Genomic DNA, 21,788 nt, shown 5'->3' on the forward strand with positions numbered 1-21,788 from the left:
AAAAAAAAATTAAATCTTAATTTTATTAATAAATTGTAAATTCATAGTTACTCAATAACAATAATGCACTAAAAGTATACATTAAATCAAACAAGTACTAGTTTTCTCTTACTATATTACTTTAATATTTATTTTAATCTTCGTTATTATTTTCGTTTTGTAATTCGATGATTCTATCTATAACATCAACTGCCATTTCAATGTGGAATACAACGAGTTGACTTGCTCGCTGGATCTCTTCTTCGTCCATTTCCTTTACACCGAGTTTAGAGATACCTTTGAGTGCTTTTCTCAGTGCTTCTTTGTCACCTTTTGCGTTGATTTCGAATTGCTCTTTGATCTTGTTGAACTCTGCTTTGAGCGGTAGCAAAAAGGTGTCTCTAACAACCATCAGATTGGCACGAGTACAAACACCGGTCTGTCTTTCCTTCTTGTCACGAATCAGCAAGAACCTATAGAGATTCAGTGCATTCATAATCGCGTCCAAACGATCGAGTGGATTACCCTCCAGTCGCATAGGGATACCAACGAGTTCGATGATCTTTGGCGATACGAAATAGGCACGTGATTCTACGTCGGTGGACGACCAGCAGCCATCGATTTGCTCCTTGACGACGTGAATCAACAGGCCTGTGAACGATGGGAACTTACAAGTTCGAATCAGCGAAGCCAACAGATTGAAACGGGTGGCCGGTGTCATTATATTCAATATCAGCGAGAATTGGTTGAAAGCGAACGATCGAATCTTTTGCACTGGACAAGTAACCAGGTATTTTATCATTGTTTGGAATAGCTGAAGGAAATGATATGGTTCCTCTACGATCGCCGGTGACTGATCTACCAACCAAATAGAATTCTCATCAGTAGCTACTCCATTTCCACCGCCACCGCCACCTGTATTTGTCTCTAGAATACTCTGAGTGCTTAACAATGCTAAATCCACATGGAACACCGATGGTTTAATTCTCTTTTGTAGGAATGATATTATTTGAATTGCTTTGAATCCAACTCTATAAGATGGACTAATAAAATTAAAAAAAAGGTTTAGATACCATACCATCTTTAGATTATAATCTTTTTAATTAATTAGTTAACTAATAATACATACCTTTGTAATAATGTAATTAAATATGAAAGATTATCTTGTAATAGTGATTGTGGAGATTGAACGGATGATAGTTTATATTGTTCAGTTGGACGTAACAATAGATTGTAAAATAAATAACCTATTCCAGCATATGATAGTTCGATATCCCAAGACATTTCTTCGTCGTCATTCGAACTGCTATCTGAATCAACATTGTCATCATCATCACCATCACCATCTCTATCTACATGTCTATGTGATTTCTTCTTTGACTCTAATCCACTAGTTTCACCGTCTTCCTCTAGATCCTCCTCGTCCAATCCTTGATCGAAATACATATCCTCCAACTCTAACTCTCTTCTCTTCTCTCTGAATCTCTGATCTGTCTTTAAAATATAATCAAATGAAACATCCATTAAATTTAATAATTCCTAGGAAGTTATAAAATAGAAATATTAATGTTAATATTAGTTGTTTGTTAATTAACATTTCTAGAGATGTTTGATGATCGATCTCTGCTTACACCAATAAAACTTAATAAAGATTGTCCATTGCTATGTTGAAGTGGTTGTGGTGGATTCACTATATTATCTTCACCCAATAGCTGAACAATCGATTGGAGGAATAGATGTTGTTGTTGGAGATGTGCTTTATCACCGGCTTCAATATTGAGATCACCAATGAATTGCTGAAGGAAGTTTAATATACAAGACAATGGATACTCCCATTTCAAATCTTCGTCGGTATTCTTTTGTTGAAGTTCCTCTTCATTTCCACTGTTTTGAATCTTCAATGATTGTCTATCATCCTCTTCTTCCTGTTGTTGCTGTTCATCGTCTTCATCGTTTCCATCTTCACCTTCTTCACCGTCTTTCTTCTCTGTCTTACCGTTGAAACCATCGCTATTTACACTCATATCCTTTAGCTTTGTACTATTACTGTCACTGTCCTTATCGTTTTGAATCAATGACATAATCATAGGCAACAAAGAAGTAAAGAAATGATATCTCTTTTCAACTGCAATTCTTTTCAAAGCTAAACAATAATAGTAATAATAATAATAATAACAAATATCCTAAGTTAATAATCAACCAACCATCTTTAGTTAATAATATTTTACCATTTTGAACCAATCCAACAAGTGAAAGTCTTGTAAAGAATGATACTTCATAGAATGTAGATTCATACAATTCTTCAATGACCAATAGGAATTCTCTTGGACTTGTATTTAATGACATCCAATTTAATATCTAGATAGAAGAAGTTAAGTTAAGGTAAGTAATTTATATTTGAAAATCCTCATTGAAATCTATATGTATTATTATACCTTTAATATATTTGAAGATTCTTGATTGACTTGAGTTGGATTCTTTTGATTCCATTGATGAGATGACTCATCGAGTGAGGTGATTAAGGAATGTACCAAATCCCAATAGATTTCATCAAAGGTAGTGCTTAGAGCACCATCTGGTTTGGTTATCATATCGTACAGTGTTGCGAATAACCCTGAGAGATCTGCACGTTGTTGCTGTTGCTCATCCTTTACATCGTCAACAGTACCAGCATCAGCAACAACAACAACAGATTGTCGTTTTAATGACTCTAATGGTTCACCATCCAACAAACGCGATACTACATTTAAAATATTCGGTACCACCATACTATTATCATCTTGTTGTAAAACTCCATCAAATGACGACAATGAATTTGAACTACTACTTCTGCTGTTCATCTATATCTATCTATATATCCAGGCAAATAAAAAATATATATATAATAATTTCAAAATAAATAAATAAAATACAAAAATAAATTAATAATCTAAGATAACAAATAATAATACAAAAATTTGGTTGTTAAAAATAAACTATTTTTTTGATCACAATGTGGAGCCCAAAAAAAAAAAAACCAAGAGGTGTTTTTTTTGATCTAATTTTTTTTTGGATATTTTTAATTTTAAACCACATTTTGGTCAAAATTAGTGACATTCCTTTGATCAAAATCAAATAAAAATAATAAGATTTTATTTTTTAAATCAATTTATTTCTTAAGTATAGTATAATACCTAGGTAAATCTAATGATATCAAAATTAATTATAAAAGACTTGATAGATATTATTTATAGAACAACATTTTAGAAACAATAAATGATAGAATAGGTTTCACCTAAAGGTAAGCTATCGTTTGATATATATTAATATTTGTTTTTTTTAAAATTTGATCTATGGTCAAAAAAAAAAAATAATTTTTATCGTCAATTTTAATTATTAGTTTAATATTAAGATACATCTATATCTATAGTATAGTGATTTATCATTTTTTTAAGAAATAACATCTATACAGATACATTAATAGTGTAATTACATTTTTTAGTTTAATTTTGTAAATTTATTATTAATTTTTGTTTATAGTAATTTTTGTTGTAGTTAACTAGAAATATCGTTTAAGTTGTGTTATTTATTGTTGTTTTGTTGTTATTTTTGTTTTTGTTTTTGTTGTTGTTTTTGTTGTTGTTGTTGTGATTGATCAAATGAACAAGCACCTATAATACTAACCGCAGACGATACCAAAAGATTTCAGTTCACTAGACTCCCACCTTATTTCTTTCTTCAAAGTTTGATAACCATCTGTACTAATGTAACATACATTCATCAATCTATTTCGATATTGATTAATTAATTAATACTTCATGAAATGACTGACCAACAACTACTTTCTCTCTGCAATGGGATCTACTTTGCAAAGTAGATGTTGAACACCGAGACACATCTTTGGATTATCGTTGTCTTTCATCGTGATGATAGGTTTAAGCTTCTCAAAAGATTTAATTCGATGAGCACTCATATATCCAAAAGTTAGATAACCCTTTAAGTGCTTTCTTTGGCTATAATATCTTTGGTATCCTCCAACACATTCGACTTGGATGGGTTCTACTCTGTTCTCAAACCTGCTCATACTCTGTAAAATCTCTTCATCTTGAATCTCCTTTCGGATCTCCTTCGAAGCTCTGTTGATCTGAATATCTAATAAAATTACTATTAAATTTCATTTTATATATAAATTAATCAAAAAATAAATAATTAAATAAGAATAGAATAATAGAAAGTAGTTGACTCTGAGATCTCAAAAAAAAAAAAAAAAAAAATTCACAAGTTTGTGCACACCTTTTTTTTATTCCGGAATGAAATTGTGTTCTTGAAATAAAGATTCATTGTTTATTTTTTTGGAAGATAAACAAAGAATTTTTTAAAAGTAATGATCTTGAATAAAAATAAAAATTATAAATATCATACCTTGATCATCAAAATATTCATTCTAAAAATACTTTAAAACAAACATATATATACTAAAATCAAATTTTATATTTATTATCTATCTTTATTCTATATTTATCATCAAATCATTATTTTTAATTATAAAATTTAAATATTTAATAAAATGGTTCAAATTAAAAGATTCTTTTCCAAAATTGGAAATAAAATTCATAAAAAAGGAAATTCATCAAAATCATCAAAGAAACAAACTTTAAATAATTTAGAATCCGCGAAATATATTCCAGTTTCAATTCCAACAACAACAATTATAAATTCAGAAACAAAAGTTTCAACTCAATCACAATCACAAGTTCAACGAAATTCCGATCTCAGATTAAATTTGGAATCAATAATCAAAGGTATTCAAGAGAATAGAATATTAGAAGTGTTTGACAAGTTCTATCATCAAGATATTGTAATGTATGAGAAAGGTGATTCAACAAATAGAGTTGGTTTTGTTGAGAATAGAAAAGTAGAAGAAGGTTTCTCAAGTAATGCCACTGTACATGAAGCAAAGGTTTTGAAGATCATTGTTGATGGTGATAATACTGCGTATGAAATGTATATGGATTTCACATATGGTGGAAACAGAATGCAAAAGACACAATGGGCTTTCCAACAATGGAAAGATAATAAAGTTATAAAAGAAGAATTCTTTTAATTGTAATAATAAATAGAAATAAAACTCAATTGTAAATAAAAAATTTAAATACAGTATAATGAATAAAATATGATATTTAATTATTTAATTAATAATATGACAATAGATGTTTTTTTTGTTTATATATAAACAACAAGTACACAGTCAAAGTAAAACGCAAAAAAAATATAAGAATGTTGTTGATATTTAGTTTGATGATTTAATATCTTGCTCTTAGTGCACCAAAGTTTCTCTTGCAAGTAGATGTGTCACCGGTACCTCTGTAGTTTCCGCTTTCATCAATGTCAAGTGCAATCAAACGGTCGAGATCTCTCCAGCTCTGATCGGCCTTGGCAAAAGCAATCGATGTTCCGTCCATCTTGGAAGATTGCAACTTGATGAAGCACCAACGTTCACAGATTTGCTCGTCGACCGACTTCTTACTCCAAAGGGCGTGTTCGTAGAGCAGCGCTGCCATATAGGTCTGAGACAAGAGGAAACTGAATTTCTTTGCGTTGGCAATTACGAAATCCAGATCATCAGAGCCATTGGAGATCTCGAGAATCGCCTTCACTGCATTCTCAATGGTTTGCTTGGCATTGGCGAGTGGACTGCCAGCTTTGGTAGTAGCAGCGGTCTTTGAACGGATCTCATCGAGTAAAACAACCAAAGAGTTGTGTGATTTAATAGATCTCCAGACATCCATTGACAAAACATTGGTAGTTCCCTCCCAGATAGCAGTTACCTGAGTATCTCTCAACAATCTTGGAATATCTGAATCCTCCATATAACCAGTTCCACCCATACATTCAATTGTTTCAGATGAAACTAAAATACTCTTTAAATAGTAATAAATTAAGTTAATATTGTTATAATAATGATAATAAATATGAAATACTTACTTGTTTGGCAGTATAGAGTTTTGAAAGTGGTGTTAAAATTCTTAGTAGTGAATCGATCTTTGGATTCTTTTCGAGACATTCCGATTGACCGAGTAAGAGTGATACGTTGAGGAGGAATTGGAGTCCGGCACGATATTCAATTTCCATTTCGGCGAGTGTTGAGATGTAGAGTTGATTCTCGGCGAGACTGGAACCGAATACCTTACGACGGTGGGCGAAATCTCTGGCCAGTGCCACACCTCTACGCATTGTGGCAACCGAGTGAATTACATTGTGGATACGTGTGATGTTGAGAATCGATGCGATGATTGGTACACCACGACCTTTGTTACCAATCATGACACCCTCGGTACCGAGTAGCTCAATTTCGGTGGTCGGAACGGCTTTCGTGCCAAACTTGTTCTTCATCTTGTGAATCATCATGTTATTGAGGTCCTTTCCGTTGTCCTTGCGAATCTTTATGAAGAAAGCGGACAGTCCACGCGAACCACTACGGAATCCACCGGTCTCTGGCTCACGGTCACGCGCGAGAATCATGGCAGTCTGCGCAGTGGTTGCACTAGTGAAATACTTGTATCCACTGATATCATAGCGATTCGATCCATCTTTTCTTGGTTCCGCTACGGACTCTGAGTTGGCTACGTCGGAGCCACCGGTCTTCTCAGTCATCCACTGTCCTGAAGTCCAGAAATTCTTTGGATCTCTAGTGACATAATGAGGATAGGCAGTTGTCATCAACTCTTTATCACCGTACAACTCCAAGAGACGAGCACCACCATCTGTCATCGACAGTGGACAATCGAAAACCGCACTGGAACAAGCAAACAAATATATCTTTAAATATTGATATAATCTACTGAATTCCTTTTGTTTTCTTTCATATCCAATACTGACCAATCCCTTTAATTAATTGTTTTGTTTTGTGAAATTTGTTAATAAACATACATATAATAATAATAATAAAAGCTATATAGTATTTCACCTAAGTGTTTCTTTCTACTTACTTCAACAGCAGAGATATCCTTAAGAATATTCCAACCTTCGTCTACTACGATTTTATCAATACGACGACCCCATGCATCATAGGCAACATGTTTTGGTGGGTTATTCTCACAGGCTCTGCCATACTCTAGGATATCACCCATTACACGATCACCGAATCTAACTAGATCAGGTTCGATTTCATTCAGGTAGTTCGATGGTACAACACGCTTGAGTGATTCAATCAAGTAGCTATCCTCCAAGTATTGATTTCCAAGTCTGGGTGCCTCTTGTTGGAAGTACTCATATCCAGATTGACCTTTCTGTTTACTTGATGTTGTAATATTTTCTGTTGACATGTCTTTACTAATTCAATATTCAACAAAATATAACTAACACTAAAAAAAAATACAGATACAGAAACTTCAAGTAATAGTAATTAATTAAAAAAAATTAAATAACAAAAAAAATAACAAATAAACATCAAAAGTTAAGATGAACAAATGAATTAAACTTTTGTGGGTGGTTGAAAAAAATCAACAAAAAAATGTAAAATGAAAAAAGAAATTTCATTTTTTTTTTAACCGATTAGGTATCTGATGACGACCTTTCCAACCATATGGTTTAATTAAAAGAATCTTTTTTGGATGTTCAGATAAATAAAATATGTTTTTATTTTATTTATTTTATTTAGTATTTTTATAATTCATTGTATTACAAATAAGTATTTATATTTCTATCGATTTGTTTGGTTATATTATTTTTACTATTTAAAAGAAGTGAGTTGATGGCTTTGGTGGTGGTGCTCTTTTACCATTCAAAAGTAAACGACATTCTATTTTCGAAATCAAATTATCAGATTCAAAGGATGTTTGATTTGTACTCGTCGACATTGTTGAATTTAAAACAGATGAAGAAGAAAATGAAAGAACTGAAATGAGGTTGTCTATTTTTTTTTTAAAAAAAAAAAAAAAAAAAAGTTAATAAAATATTAGAATAAAGTATTTTAAAAGTTAGTTAAGTATACATACTGATTAACATTTTAGATATAATATTATATATTTAGTTTTTTTTTGTTTTAAACAACTTTGATTTTTATATTTGTTTGTTTGTTTGAATGATTTAATTCGAATTGGTTCATTGAGTATTTATAGTTGTTTTTTCTTTGTTTATCAACGCGCATGCTTGGGAATTCAAATCAGATCAGTGAATGTCGGTGTTCTTGTGTACAACAAGCGTTTGTCGTTATTCTAAATTTAGACAAAGTTATTGATTTTTAATTGCGGTATACACAAAATGGTTAAATTGACAAAGTCTAGCTTTTTATCTTAATAAGGAAAGTAAAAGTTATTATTAGATCGTATTGCTTGTTGTATTGCTGGGATAGACACATATCAAATCACTGATTGTCTATCTCTCCAATCATCAAAAAGACAAACATAACAATCAAGAAGTGAACAACCATCATCCAATGATAAAGAAAACAAAACAAAACAACCATTCAATTGTGAAAGGAAAAGACAAGGTCATTGTTGTTCTCTCTCTATTTCATATTTGAACATATATGTATATATCCTTATGCAATGCTTTCCATATATGGTTATTTCATCAACTGTCATGATGATCATTGATCATTTAATAAAATGTAACAAATAATATCAAAATTGGTGTATCATCTATAAATCTGATTGATTGATTTGATATTATAGTTCAAGTGGGTTGTGTGTGTGAAATTCACTTACAATAATTGTGGGTGGTTGTTATTATATTTTACATCGACAAATTATATGTTTTTTTTTATTTATGATGGGTATGATTATCGATGTCGATTATCACAAGATATATAATTTTTTATATCATTAAAACTTATTGAGATACATAAATTTATAAAAATATGCATATGTGGTGGTATATACATATCATTATTAATAAAATAAAAAAAAAGTGTAAGTTCAAAAAATTAAAATTAACAAATAAATGTTTTTGTGTGTGTGTGAAATGTGGATGACCAAAGTTACACTCTCCAATCAATATTAGATTTTTATCTATCAATCTGATTAATATTCATTTATCCAATGAAATAATAAGATCATTCTATTTGAAAATAAATGATTGGAATAAAAAATATATATGATTCTCATAACTTTTAGTTTAACTGATATAGTATTCATATAAAATAAATTATATATTTTATTTGTAATTTTAAAAGATTGTTACTTTTATTTGAAATTTACAATATATTACAAAAATTAAATTAGAGGTTAAGGTTGGTGTTGAAAAAGATTTTGAATATTGAAATCGAAGTTGGGAATCTTAAAAAAATCTAGTAGTTGGTTTGGTAGTAAATCTTCTCTTTCCATTTAAAAAATATAGATTAAGATTAAGTCTTTGAGTTTCATTTAGAGATTGGATACTACTACTATTGATTGAAGAATCAAAAATGCTACTTATATCGGAATCTCTTTTTATTAATATAGAACCTAAGGAAGATAATGATTCTAAAAAAAATAAAATTAATAAAATGTTTTTTTTTTTGGAAAAATTAGATATCTTTTTAAGTACTTACCAATTAACATTTTCTTTTCTTTTCTTTTCTTATTTTATTTTATATTCGTTTAGTTTAATTAATAAGAGAAATTAGATTTGAGATTAATTTATAAAACACAAACTATTATAAATTTATTTAAATGTAAAAAAATGATTGATCATTAAATATAAAAAAAATCATGTTTGATTTGAACACCCAATATTAACTATTCATTCTACAAATTAAGTGTTAATTAAGCACTATAACAACTTTCCCCGATCTAACTTTATTTGGTATTTTAAATAAAATGAGTACATACATTGAATTGATATTCATACCAATTTTAATTTAATCAAACAAATATACCACACATCACACATTGTCAAGACACATTGTTATTTGTGTATTTTATCAAAGTGGATTTACTTTTTTTTTTTTTTTGTTACCACAAACTTGATTCATTGATATCAAGATCTTTTGAGGTACTAGTTAAACCAAAAATTATTTTTTTTTCAAATAATACACCTTTGTTTTACATCTAGATGAATATATACTGCATAGTTTTCCTGATTTAGAAATATTTAAATTTGGATATTCAAATTAAATAAAAGTTACATGTAGATTAAAGTCAATAGTATTGGTTGTTCTTGAAATTAAAAAAAAAATCCATATCTTATATTGATAATTACTCTATTTGCTATTATTCTATATCATCAAATATAATTGAGTATGATTTTAATATATATTTTATTTGTTATTTATAAATGAAATGTCAAATTAAATTATGTTCGATATATTGTTGTTTTTCATTAAATAAGAATAGATTCGTGTTTTATTTCATTTAAAATGTTATCTATATTAAATTCATAAACAGGAATCTAATACAATCTACCATTAACTCTATCTTCTTGTGTATATGCCCTATTATTATTGTTTTAATAATTTTTGTTGTTGTTAATATGATATTGATATTTGAAAAATGCTTACAAATCATCTTCCTCCATAGTTTGGAAATCTATATTGTAAACATCGTTGCCCATAGGTTTGATAATAGATAATTCATAGAACTCCTCTTCTGTTAGTTCTCTTAATAAGAAACAAGTTCTGGTTCTACTTCTAACGAACTACCAAACAAAACTATTAATAAATAATACGTACAATTTCATTGTTTTTTCTATATAAATAAATTGATTTATATATAGTTTACTATTTTTTGTATAATTAATGATTACAATTGAAATTCAAACATAAAGGAATATTATCATCATTGTATTCTTGATATTTGCTGATACAGGCGATACAAATAAGTTTTAATTTTTCACTTCATGTTGGTACAATAAATAATAGGCGTATATCATCAAAAAAGTAAAAAAAATGTGTTAATGATCAAAAAAAATAAAAGAAAAAAAAAAAAAACAAACCAATTAATTAATAAAAATAGTAATGGTATTGTTACTATTCATTTATTTAAAATCTACAATTATAAAATATTTTCATTATTTTTAATATTTTTGTTGTTGTTTTGTTGTTTTGTTGTTATAAGAATGATGGTGATTGTAAGAGAATTGTGATATATGTATATATTAATTTGAATGATTTAATTGGTTGATTGATTGATTGATTAAAGATGAGTTGATAATCTTCTTTATAATATAATTTATGAATCATCAGTCTCTGGTTCGAGATCGGTCTCTTTAATGAATTGATCCAATTCTTTAGCATCGAAAATATGGTACACCAACTTGTCGTCCTTTCTAGTGATATATGAAAACTCCAACTTGTCAGAGTTGATATTCGATCTATCCATAGTCTTTGTCAAAACCTTCAAAGCCAACTCTAAAGCTTCCTTCAATGAGAGATCTGGTTTATAGTTTGATCTCAACACTGATTGCGCAACCTAATATAAATAGCAATAGTAATAGTAATAATAATAACAAACAGAATTAATAAAAGTTTGTTTTGTTGTTGAACGTTCAAAAATAGTAACATAATGTAAACATACTTGACTGTTCTCACCACCGATGGAAGTAGCTTTCCAACCAGCGAAATTACCGGATGGATCGGATTGGTAGAGTTGGAAACCGTGATGGATGTCCCAACCGGCGTAGAGGAAAGATACTCCGAATGGACGAAGACCACCGTACTGTGTGTAACCTTGTTTGGTGTCGCAGATCTGTGATACCAGTTGCTCTACAGGCATTGGCTCCTGATAGTTGTAGTAGTAACGCTGTGAACTTAGTCTTGCATAGTTGATGAGAATGTTGGCGTCCGAAGTGATACCAGCCACTGCACATACGACATGGTCGTCAATCTTGAACATCTTTTCCGACTGTGAAAGCGATGAGTCCAATAGTTTAGCGACAGTCTTCTTCTCTGCTGCCAATACTATACCGTCTTGTGCCAAGATACCGACTGTGGCACCTGCATGTCTGATCGCTGTCATTGCATACTCTACTTGATAGATTCTACCCTCTGGTGAGAAAATAGTTGTTCTTTGATCGTATCTTCTTGCCTATAGTAGTATCGTTAAATAAAATAAATATATAAAGAGATGTAATAATATTTATTCAAATATATTAGATTTTAATCTAAATTTATGATTCTAGTAATTATTTCTTACCATGGTATTGATTTATATATATATGTTAAAATATAAGTTTGATTATTTGTACAATTTAAATTAATAAAAAAAATTAATCAAAAATTTTTAAAAAATTGATGTTCACAAAAGTTTTTACATTTAAAAAGTTTGTTTTTTTTTTTTTTAAAAAAAATTATTTTAATAATTTAATAGATTGATCAATAAATGTGTTCATTTGATTTAAATGTACTTCTTGAGATAAATGTAAGTTATTTAGCAATTTGATTTTAATATTGATAAAAAATTCCTGAAAAACCAAAATAAAAAATTTGAAAATCATCAAATATGCTCTGTCATATAAGGGTTAGTATCCTGGACTTTGAATCCAGTCATCTGAGTTCGAATCTCAGCAGAGCAATTATTTTAATTTTTTAAAATCCCCGCATGCGAAAAAAAATTTAAGATTTTTGCTAACGGCGTCTTGAATCGCCCACACCTGATCAAATCAAGCTTGTCAACAGACTTATTGCTTGGTTCTTCACCGTGCACCTGATGCCAAAGCAAAGTTCACCGCTTTGATGTCTTTGGACAGGTCTTGCTTTCACTGGAATGATGGTGGTGTTGGAATCGTAGTTCCAAGATATCAGTCAACCGACTACTGCCAACCCGATCAATGAACACAATGTATTTAAGCGCAAACAAGAACTCAATAAACATTATTAAATTCATTATATTTTAACATCATCTTTAAACACATAAACTATTTATTATTATAACATCATTATACTATTACACTACAGCAAAAATCTATGAAACCGGACAGAGGTATCAAAATATCAAACAGTAATACATTTATTTGTTATAGAAACTAATAAATATATTCTAAGATAGATCTTTGTTAAAGATTAATTATTAGAAAAAAATTGAAATATTTACCATTTTAAAAAAAAATAAAAAAATAAAAAACTAAAATTAACTGTGCAATATTTCTGAAGTGATAAAATATTTTTTATTTATATACATTTAAATTGATTTAAAAGAAAACAATTAATAGGATGTACAATAACCTTGGTTGAGGATTACTTGATTCAATCTGTTTGGTATTGATTCATATAGTGATTGGCAGTACTCCGGTGTCATTTCATATCACCACTATTAACATTATTTAAGAGCTCTATTGAGTTTAGAATGAATGGCATCTAGTATATATATTTATCTCAAGAATACCCAAGAATTTTAAAAAACATTCAGGTCCTGACTAGTTTGTTTATATATCAAATTTAGTTAAGAATGCATTTTAAGTAAAAAATATTATGAGATTTAGAATATTGATGACAAGTGAGATGTCTTGTACAGTTGTGGAATATACTAAAATTAGTTAAACAATATTATTTATTCGTCGATCTATATCATACTCTAAAATTTCTAAAAAATCTGGGAATCTAGAGCTTAAGATAGATTGTCTAAGTATCCAGTTCCATAATAAATTAATGAGAGAAAAGATTGAATTTGAATCTACCACTTTCAACTTAATGATAGAATATTAGTTGTTCTATAATCGGGAACTCCTTTAAAGAATAAACTTTCTTTATACTATACTCTCCTTGTTTTATTTTCGTTTCATCTGTTAAATTACTTTTCTAAAAAAACAATATCCTTGTTTATGTAAAATCAGTTAAAAACCTTTACATTTTGAATATGAAGAAGAGTCTAAAAGGTTTTTTTTTGATTTATTTCTGAAAGTAATTCCTTAATCCTTTATTATTCTTCTAATAATGTTATTGATTTATCTTTTTAAAAATGTATTGTTATCCTTTGTTTTTTTAATGATATAATTGATTTTTAAAAAAAATTTTAAATTTTATTTTAAATATAATTGTAATCTTTTAAATATTTATTCTTTTTATACATATAGTATTTGTGTTCAGTGATGAGTTTGTTTTTGCTTAGTTTTTCTTTAGTCTTGAAACTGTTGAAAATTAGAATTGTATTTTAAACCAATAACTTCTTGTGCCGTTCAGTAATCCAAATGAAGTATTCCACAAATCTTTTATCTTTCTGTTAACATTTTACTTGGTATCATTCTTATATATAATATAATTAAATTTTTCAAAATAAATTTAAAAGTACTATAATAAAAAATATTTTATCACTTCAGAAATATTGCACAAATTAATTTTATCTTTTATTTTTTATTTTTTTTTTAAAATGATAAATGATTCAATTTCTTTTTAATTATTAATCATTTACAAAGATCTATCTTAGAATATATTTATTAGTTTCTATAACAAATAAATGTATTACTGTTTGATATTTTGATACCTCTGTCCGGTTTCATAGATTTTTGCTGTATGTCGTTATTATCACGATTTAACGACGTCTCCAACAGGTGGTCTGAATTTGTGGGATCTATCTCTTCGTTCTGCTGCCTATAGGATATGGGTCTTTAATAGATTCCTATTGTTAAGTAGAAGCAACTCATTTGGTTACTTCAAAATTTGGTCATCCATGCTTGATTGTGCCAAAAAATTTACTAATCCAACTTCATCACCATCCTTCAAACTGTTCCATTCGTCTTGGATGGATTTTAGAAACAATCACTTCTCCAGAGTCGTACCTGGCAATCCCATCCTTGCTGATGATGGTAGTCTCCTTACTCTGAAGGAAATCTATTCTGTCCTATTCAACCACAAGTATCCCCGAGTCCGCCGTACTGAAGGTCAACTAACCATCCAGATTGGTCACTCTTTGGTTCTCCAATCTCAGTTTCTGCATATATCCAAGGTCAAAGCGCCTATGCTACGTAACAGCATATTCCGGCTGTACTCTCACACCTTCCCCATCAACCACAAGCTCACTGGTCATGTCTGTGAGTTCTGTGGTGACACCTTCACTGATATTGAACTCTGCAACCCACATGAGCATTTCTTCTTCAAAAGCAGGAATGTAGTTTCACAGCAGTTCCTTTCCATTATCAAACATATATACCACAAGTACTGTAACTATAGACTTCGTAATTGGAAGCACTCTTGCATCAAGTTCGACGGTCCTATTCGTACTACTGTCCACTTCACCCACCTTACTGCTGCTATCGTACATTCGTTATGGCAGGCGCTGTCCTGTAAAATGTTTGGTGATGGTACCCATTACAAGCTGGAAAATACCGTCAAGAGAGCAGTCTCCCATTATACCAAATTAATCGATGCCAATTACCACAAGCTTAACTTCACAATAGCTAATTATATCTCCCAAGGAGTCACTGTCGATTGCTCTGCAATAACGCCTAAATTTAAATCTGATTGGAATCTAAATCCTTCCAACTACGTGCCACCACTTTATACTGTTGTTCATCATCACTCAACTACTGTTAGATATATTCTATCTTAATACTACTAAACTTATTAATTAATAATAACTATAAACAATAATAATAATAATAATATTTTATGGGCTATTTCTCACGGCCTGTGTGAGAATGTATATATAATATAAAACACGAACTGGCAGGTTAATATCAATACCTGCAATTTGTTGACTGATCGTGAGTCAACAAATCTTTTTTTCAAAAAAAAAATAAAATAAAATAAAAAATATTGTTTCTAAAATCTAATACTTGTATCAATCGCCAAATAGAAATCAACAAACATCAGAGGAAACCAACAGCATTAAGAATACTAGATGATATTATGAAACAAAAATGTGATGATATTAAGAACATAACATTCAACGATAATTTAATCGCTTTTTTTTGGAAATACATTTACAAAACAAATTAACACATTCCAGCCATGTTTCAGAAAGTAGTTGAAGAAGACTATAGGATTTAAAAGGGAAGAAGAGAATTAAAAAAAGAAAAGGAAGATACCGCAAGATAAGCAACAAGATAAGAAACAAGATAAGCAACAAGATAAGAAGATACAATACAAGAAGAAAAACAAGATACAAAAAAATAAACAAAATATTTATTTTTTAATATTATTCATATTTTTTAAGGTTCTTTATTGTGAACTCTGTTCATCTTTTATTCATATTTGCTGAACTTGTAGCTGAAATGATTTAAATTATAAATATTTGATATATATTTGTAAAATCGATCAAAATAGAATAATTATAATATAAAAAACTGGTTTCTCACTTCCTAAAGAAAAATATATTTTAAAATGAAAAAAATCATGATTTGGTAACAAATCTTTTTTGGTAAAAAAAAAACAAAACCACTTTGTATGACTGAAAAAAATAATCATTTATATCTATCAATAAAAAACAAACAATGATACAAAATAAAGAATACACAACGATTTCATTTAAGAGATTACTTCATTCAGTAGTTTTAAGAAACAAGATATTTCAGAGTGTTAGAGATATTCATGATCAACTTGCAATCAATTCATTGAGATGTGATTGGTATGATCTTGGATGTTTCCCAGATCAGCTGATCAAGTTCAATTATATCGAAAGATATAAACAGATATGCAATACATTAATTAGAAATAAAATAGAACATATTAATCATATAGTGGAAGATCGCATTGTTTTGAATACAATCAGAAATTTTAGACAATTATATTTAGATTCATCGAGGAATGCATTCGATGTTGGAAATCTAGATGTTTTAGAGTTCATTCAAAAGTTATTCCCATTGAATGAATTAGAATATACTCTTTACGTCAATAGGGGTCACTACATGAATAATCTAGAGATCATTCAATTCCTTCATAATAAAGCACCGCGATGGTTCAAATCACAAGGTTCAAGAGTATTGAATAATGTTGCATCTGGTAGTTTTCAAGTATTCAAATGGCTTTACGAGAATAGATCTGAAAGGCCTGCGAGTCTCACATATTTCAATGCTGTCAGTAGTGGAAATCTTGAAATTATAAAGTATTTGAATGATAAAGAGAAACAAACGAACACACCAAATAATTTAATATTAAATGCAGCTGTGAATGGACAACTGGAAACACTCAAATATCTACACGAGAACATGAAGTTACAGTGCGACAGTGACATTGTTGAACAAGTAGTTGGAGTTAATGAACAAGTTGAAGGTCATCTTGCTATAGTCAAATACCTCATGGAGAACACCAAGCAACAACTTCCAAATACGTTGATTGATGAGGCTGCCAAGATTGGTAAGATTGAACTAGTTAAGTATTTAGTAGAGAATACGACTGCCAAGTTGAGTAGTATTACAATGGATTCTCTTGCTTGTCATGGTGATCTAGAGTTTATCAAACAACTTCACAGTAAACATCATATTGATTGCACATCTACAGCAATGCACATGGCAGCAGTAAACGGACACGTTGAAGTGGTCAGATTCCTTCATGAAAATAGAACTGAAGGTTGTCGAAAAGATACAATGAAACGTGTTGCAATGAATGTTCATTTCGAGACATTCAAATATCTTTTTGAAAATAAAAAAGAATTAGATATTCCAACAAACGCGATCGACTTCTTTGCCAAGTATAAAGATAGCAGTGCACTTCAATGGTTCAAAGACAATACAACTCTACAATGTTCACAGTATGCTTATAGTTATGCAATACGTGAAGCAAATCTACCAGTGATCGAATGGATTCGTGATAATACAAGTCTTCCATTTCCAGCGAATTCATTGGAATATGCATCAAAGTTCAAGAATAGTGATCTCAGAATCGTTCAATATCTTCATGCCAATGGTGAAACCTGTTCAGTAAAAGAATTGAAAAGTTGTCATAAACTTTCAATATTTAAGTTTTTATATTATACCCAATCTTTGAAATCTGACAAAGAAACATTGATAAGTGCAATTGAAAAGAATAATGTTCCAATTATCAAATTCCTTCTTCAAAATAGTACTGATGAACATTTGGATTATTCTCAACAAAGTTTAAAAGACAACAAAACATTTTACTATCCATCCAGACTTAAACTTATAAAACAATATGGTCTTTAGATTTCATCTATAAATTAAAAATAAATCTCCTGTTTTTGTATTCTTATAGTTTTTTTAGTTTTTAAAAGTTTTTGTTTTTAGAAAGAAACCAAGCCATTGATTGAACCACAGAAAGGATCTCAGTGAATTCGATGATGTACTGATGGACAGAATTGTTTTTTTTAAGAGAGTGTTTAAATTTTCTTTATTTAAAGATTATATTGTTTTATTAGTTTAAGTCTAGATGGATAGTCAAACGTTTTGTGGATATCTACATAGTATAGACTATAATTTGAATCTAAATGTTCAGTTCTATTTTGTAAATGGAATTTGATGATTGAAACATTTTCATTTTCAATTACATTTGCCAGTGCTTCTGATGAACATCCTTCTGATCGATTAAAATGTAAATATTCAAATATTGAAAGTTTAGGACAATTGTCCATTGCACTTTCAGTATAGGCTACACCATTATCCAGCAGATATTGAACGATTCTGAGATCACTGTTTCCCCCGCTACTCGATAAATACAAAGCATTCTTTGGAAATGGAAGACGTGTATTATCACGAATCCATTCGATAATTGGTAGATTTGCTTGACGTATTGCATATCTATAGCTAGATTCTGAGCACTGTAGAGTTGTATTGTCTTTGAACCATTGAAGTGCACTACTATCTTTATAAAAAGCAAACAAATTCATCGAGTTAGCTGGAATATCTAATTCTTTTTTATGCTAAAAAATATATTTGAATGTCTCAAAATGAACATTCTTTGCAACTTCTCCCATTGTATCCTCTCGACAACCTTCAGTTCTGTTTTCATGAAGGAATCTGACCACTTCAATGTGTCCGTTTACTGCTGCCATGTGCATTGCTGTAGATGTGCATTTAGCTCTGCGATTGTGAAATTTTGAAAAATGATTAGTAATAATAAAGAATACATACATCGATTTGGAGCTCGATTTCATTTAAGAGATTACTTCGTTCAGTAGTGATAAAAAACAAGATATTTCAGAGTGTTAGAGAACTAACAACCCTGGGGTTCTAGAACGATTGACAAGTCACTAAAGCACTAGTAGGAGTCTAATTGTAAGATCAAAAAAAATAAATAAAAAAGTTTGTATAAAAAATTGTGTTTCCAACAAGGAATAAAAAAAAGATACATGATAGATAATCTAGAGAGTCTAATAATGAATTTTAAGATATTTTTTTCTTATGTTTTTTTTTGAAACAAAAGAGCTGTGAATGGACATCTGGAAACACCCAAATATCTACACAAGAAAATGAAGTTACCATGTGATGGTGACATTGTTGAACAAGTAGTCGGAGTTAGGTATGCTGTACATGGTGAAGGTCAACTTTCAATTAGAATATATTCAAGTATTTACTTTGTAACCTACCCGAAGGATGTTCATCAGACTCATGGATATCTGACGTAATGCAAATGCAATTAAAAAAGATAATGTTCCAATCATTAAATACCTTCTACAAAACACATCTGAACACTTAACTACAGAGTACTCTCAATTAACACACTGCAAAGCATTTGATTATTCACCAAGACTTAAACTAATAAACTATATAATCTTTAATTAAAGACAATATCTACTATGTAAGAAGAATAACTTTCTGAAATGAACACCTCATAAATAAAACAAAGATATAATGATAGACAATCCTAGAGAAATCCATTAAATTTATCAAAAAATCGCTAAAATTGTTTTTTTTTTTTTTATGAAAATAAAAATGGTCATTTTTTCAAACAAAAATTTGATGCCCAAAAATCTTATCTTGATATCTTATTAATTAAATAATGAATAATCAAACAAATAAAATAGTAAATCTATCACATTTAATATTAAATAAAATTATTAGTTATGTGTATGATAACATTGATCGCATTTGTTTCAGTTTAGTTTGTAAGAGATGGTACAACGAAAGAGATAAATATTTAATATTCAACTCTGATCGTATCAAATTATTTGCACTTAATAGCACTGATACGAAAAAAAATCATAAACATTTCAAATTAACATCATATAATAATATCTTTAAGAAATCAATTCAATCAAAGACTATTAGTTCACTTTTTGTTGGCAATAAAAACTATAGTTATTGCGATTATCATTTTAGTAAGTATTTTAAATCGATAAAGATCATTTTGTTTTAAAACTGACTATTTTAATAAAAGATGATATTAGAAAACTAAATAGTATTCCCAACAATGTTTCAAATATCTATATTGATATTAGATTTAAATTATTTGCAGATGAACTGAAGCATCTCTATCAATTAATATCAGAATCACAATCAGTAACAATGTTGGACGGTTGTAGCACATTGAAATATGGATTACCAAAGTCAATCAAAACCATTAGATTTAAGCATTTCAATGAACCACTTGTGAAAGGATCACTTCCCAATTCAATAGAAGAGTTAGTTTTCAACAGTAATTTCAAACAAGAGATTCTACCAGGCGTACTTCCAGAAGGTTTGAGTAAACTTAAAATATACAGCTACCAATATGAAATTCGACCAGGTGTACTTCCAGTTAGTTTACTTGAATTTACTCTTGACAACTATCATTATGAAATTCACCCAGGTGTACTTCCAGCTAGTTTACTTAAATTTACTTTTTGTGACTGTCAAGGTGAAATTCGACCAGGTGCACTCCCAGATGGTTTACTTGAATGTCATCTCAATTCCTATGAATTCGAAATTAAACCGGGTGTACTTCCAAATGGATTGCTAGAATTTTCTCTTGAAAGCAATAACTATCGATATGAAATGCAACCAGGAGTACTTCCATTGTCTCTTGAATGTTTATCTCTTAATAGTCATCCATCTGAGGATGAATTACCACCAACCCTAGGAGATCAACAATATCCGGTGGCAACATGTTTACCAATTTCATGGTTACAAGCGATATCATCACTTCCAAACCTTCAAAAACTTTATGTTTTTTTTTCCAATGATGTTAATGAAGATACTATACTCAATCTCGACTACCTCCCACCAACTCTAGAATTTTTAGAATATTTAGTACCAAAAACGATATTGAAAGGAACAATGCCCACATCTTTGAAAAGCATTGACCTTGATGAGTGTCAATTTAAGATCGATGAAATATTCCCAGAAACATTACAATATCATTTGGAGATGTTTCAATATCGAAATAAGATTATACATTCAATTCCATCAAACATAAAGATCGAAACATTATCAATGACTGGAAATTCAAGTGAACCAAAGATAACTCTTCCATCTGGTGTTGAAAACATCTATCTTTTATTAGATTGGACAAATTCAGGTGAGAAGATAATTGACTTTGGTGGAGATGGTAATACCGATCAAGCATGTTCACTAAGAAAAGTGGCATTTTCTCAATTCGACAATGGAACACCACAAGTTAAACTACCAAACACCGTCGAATTTCTAGATCTTGGTTATAATGATCTCGATGATAATATATTACAGTGGGTACCTTCATCAGTAAAAACTCTTAAAACTCCTAAAATCAATATCACCATTCCCAAAATCAAATCAATAACCAATATCATTAGAAATTTTATTCTTTTCCAAACTATTCGAAAGTTGGATGAAAATTATTATTTAATCTATGGTGACTATGAAAGCATAGATGATTCAGTAAACATAATTGCCAAGATATTTCATCACTCTAAACTTGAGAAAATCTTGGGCACAAAAATAGAATAAAAGAAAATTATTGGTGTTTCAATCAATCTATAGATTGTTTCTTTTAAAAATAAAATTAATTTTGTAACAGACGCTGTGTCTTTTGTTTTTTTTTAATTATTATTTTGATTTATCTGATGTTA

General features: G+C 29.6%; 11 protein-coding genes across 11 annotated transcripts; 5 read left to right on the top strand and 6 right to left on the bottom strand.

Annotated features, from left to right (window-relative positions):
- Positions 1 to 133: 133 nt before the first annotated feature.
- Positions 134 to 4,136, bottom strand: PPL_10910 (uncharacterized protein; the record flags this gene model as incomplete). The annotated part of the gene is made up of 7 exons (XM_020581672.1): positions 134 to 1,022; positions 1,109 to 1,518; positions 1,575 to 2,122; positions 2,208 to 2,337; positions 2,415 to 2,819; positions 3,774 to 3,856; positions 4,124 to 4,136. 7 exons carry the CDS (start codon positions 4,134 to 4,136, stop codon positions 134 to 136), a joined length of 2,478 nt encoding a protein of 825 aa, XP_020427783.1.
- Positions 4,137 to 4,525: 389 nt separating this feature from the next.
- Positions 4,526 to 5,062, top strand: PPL_10911 (uncharacterized protein; the record flags this gene model as incomplete). The annotated part of the gene is made up of 1 exon (XM_020581673.1): positions 4,526 to 5,062. One exon carries the CDS (start codon positions 4,526 to 4,528, stop codon positions 5,060 to 5,062), a length of 537 nt encoding a protein of 178 aa, XP_020427784.1.
- A 199-nt stretch (positions 5,063 to 5,261) lies between these two features.
- On the bottom strand, positions 5,262 to 7,283 carry PPL_10912 (putative acyl-CoA dehydrogenase; the record flags this gene model as incomplete). The annotated part of the gene is made up of 3 exons (XM_020581674.1): positions 5,262 to 5,879; positions 5,944 to 6,843; positions 6,948 to 7,283. 3 exons carry the CDS (start codon positions 7,281 to 7,283, stop codon positions 5,262 to 5,264), a joined length of 1,854 nt encoding a protein of 617 aa, XP_020427785.1.
- Positions 7,284 to 7,694: 411 nt separating this feature from the next.
- Positions 7,695 to 7,965, bottom strand: PPL_10913 (uncharacterized protein; the record flags this gene model as incomplete). The annotated part of the gene is made up of 2 exons (XM_020581675.1): positions 7,695 to 7,870; positions 7,956 to 7,965. The coding sequence occupies 2 exons, from the start codon at positions 7,963 to 7,965 to the stop codon at positions 7,695 to 7,697; spliced, it is 186 nt and encodes a 61-aa protein (XP_020427786.1).
- Positions 7,966 to 9,237: 1,272 nt separating this feature from the next.
- PPL_10914 (uncharacterized protein) lies at positions 9,238 to 9,500 on the bottom strand (the record flags this gene model as incomplete). Its single annotated transcript, XM_020581676.1, has 2 exons — positions 9,238 to 9,422; positions 9,491 to 9,500. 2 exons carry the CDS (start codon positions 9,498 to 9,500, stop codon positions 9,238 to 9,240), a joined length of 195 nt encoding a protein of 64 aa, XP_020427787.1.
- Positions 9,501 to 11,108: 1,608 nt separating this feature from the next.
- On the bottom strand, positions 11,109 to 12,971 carry psmA4 (proteasome subunit alpha; the record flags this gene model as incomplete). The annotated part of the gene is made up of 3 exons (XM_020581677.1): positions 11,109 to 11,348; positions 11,454 to 11,963; positions 12,969 to 12,971. The coding sequence occupies 3 exons, from the start codon at positions 12,969 to 12,971 to the stop codon at positions 11,109 to 11,111; spliced, it is 753 nt and encodes a 250-aa protein (XP_020427788.1).
- A 374-nt stretch (positions 12,972 to 13,345) lies between these two features.
- On the top strand, positions 13,346 to 16,092 carry PPL_10916 (uncharacterized protein; the record flags this gene model as incomplete). The annotated part of the gene is made up of 4 exons (XM_020581678.1): positions 13,346 to 13,409; positions 13,948 to 13,966; positions 14,769 to 14,978; positions 16,026 to 16,092. 4 exons carry the CDS (start codon positions 13,346 to 13,348, stop codon positions 16,090 to 16,092), a joined length of 360 nt encoding a protein of 119 aa, XP_020427789.1.
- Positions 16,093 to 16,302: 210 nt separating this feature from the next.
- PPL_10917 (uncharacterized protein) lies at positions 16,303 to 17,970 on the top strand (the record flags this gene model as incomplete). The annotated part of the gene is made up of 1 exon (XM_020581679.1): positions 16,303 to 17,970. One exon carries the CDS (start codon positions 16,303 to 16,305, stop codon positions 17,968 to 17,970), a length of 1,668 nt encoding a protein of 555 aa, XP_020427790.1.
- A 188-nt stretch (positions 17,971 to 18,158) lies between these two features.
- On the bottom strand, positions 18,159 to 18,917 carry PPL_10918 (ankyrin repeat domain-containing protein; the record flags this gene model as incomplete). The annotated part of the gene is made up of 2 exons (XM_020581680.1): positions 18,159 to 18,683; positions 18,717 to 18,917. The coding sequence occupies 2 exons, from the start codon at positions 18,915 to 18,917 to the stop codon at positions 18,159 to 18,161; spliced, it is 726 nt and encodes a 241-aa protein (XP_020427791.1).
- Positions 18,918 to 19,232: 315 nt separating this feature from the next.
- PPL_10919 (uncharacterized protein) lies at positions 19,233 to 19,545 on the top strand (the record flags this gene model as incomplete). The annotated part of the gene is made up of 2 exons (XM_020581681.1): positions 19,233 to 19,329; positions 19,409 to 19,545. The coding sequence occupies 2 exons, from the start codon at positions 19,233 to 19,235 to the stop codon at positions 19,543 to 19,545; spliced, it is 234 nt and encodes a 77-aa protein (XP_020427792.1).
- Positions 19,546 to 19,762: 217 nt separating this feature from the next.
- On the top strand, positions 19,763 to 21,666 carry PPL_10920 (uncharacterized protein; the record flags this gene model as incomplete). The annotated part of the gene is made up of 2 exons (XM_020581682.1): positions 19,763 to 20,081; positions 20,141 to 21,666. 2 exons carry the CDS (start codon positions 19,763 to 19,765, stop codon positions 21,664 to 21,666), a joined length of 1,845 nt encoding a protein of 614 aa, XP_020427793.1.
- Between the last annotated feature and the right edge of the window lie 122 nt (positions 21,667 to 21,788).

Source organism: Heterostelium album, assembly GCF_000004825.1.
Source record: "Heterostelium album PN500 unplaced genomic scaffold PPL_scaffold15, whole genome shotgun sequence".
Taxonomy (NCBI): domain Eukaryota; phylum Evosea; class Eumycetozoa; order Acytosteliales; family Acytosteliaceae; genus Heterostelium; species Heterostelium album.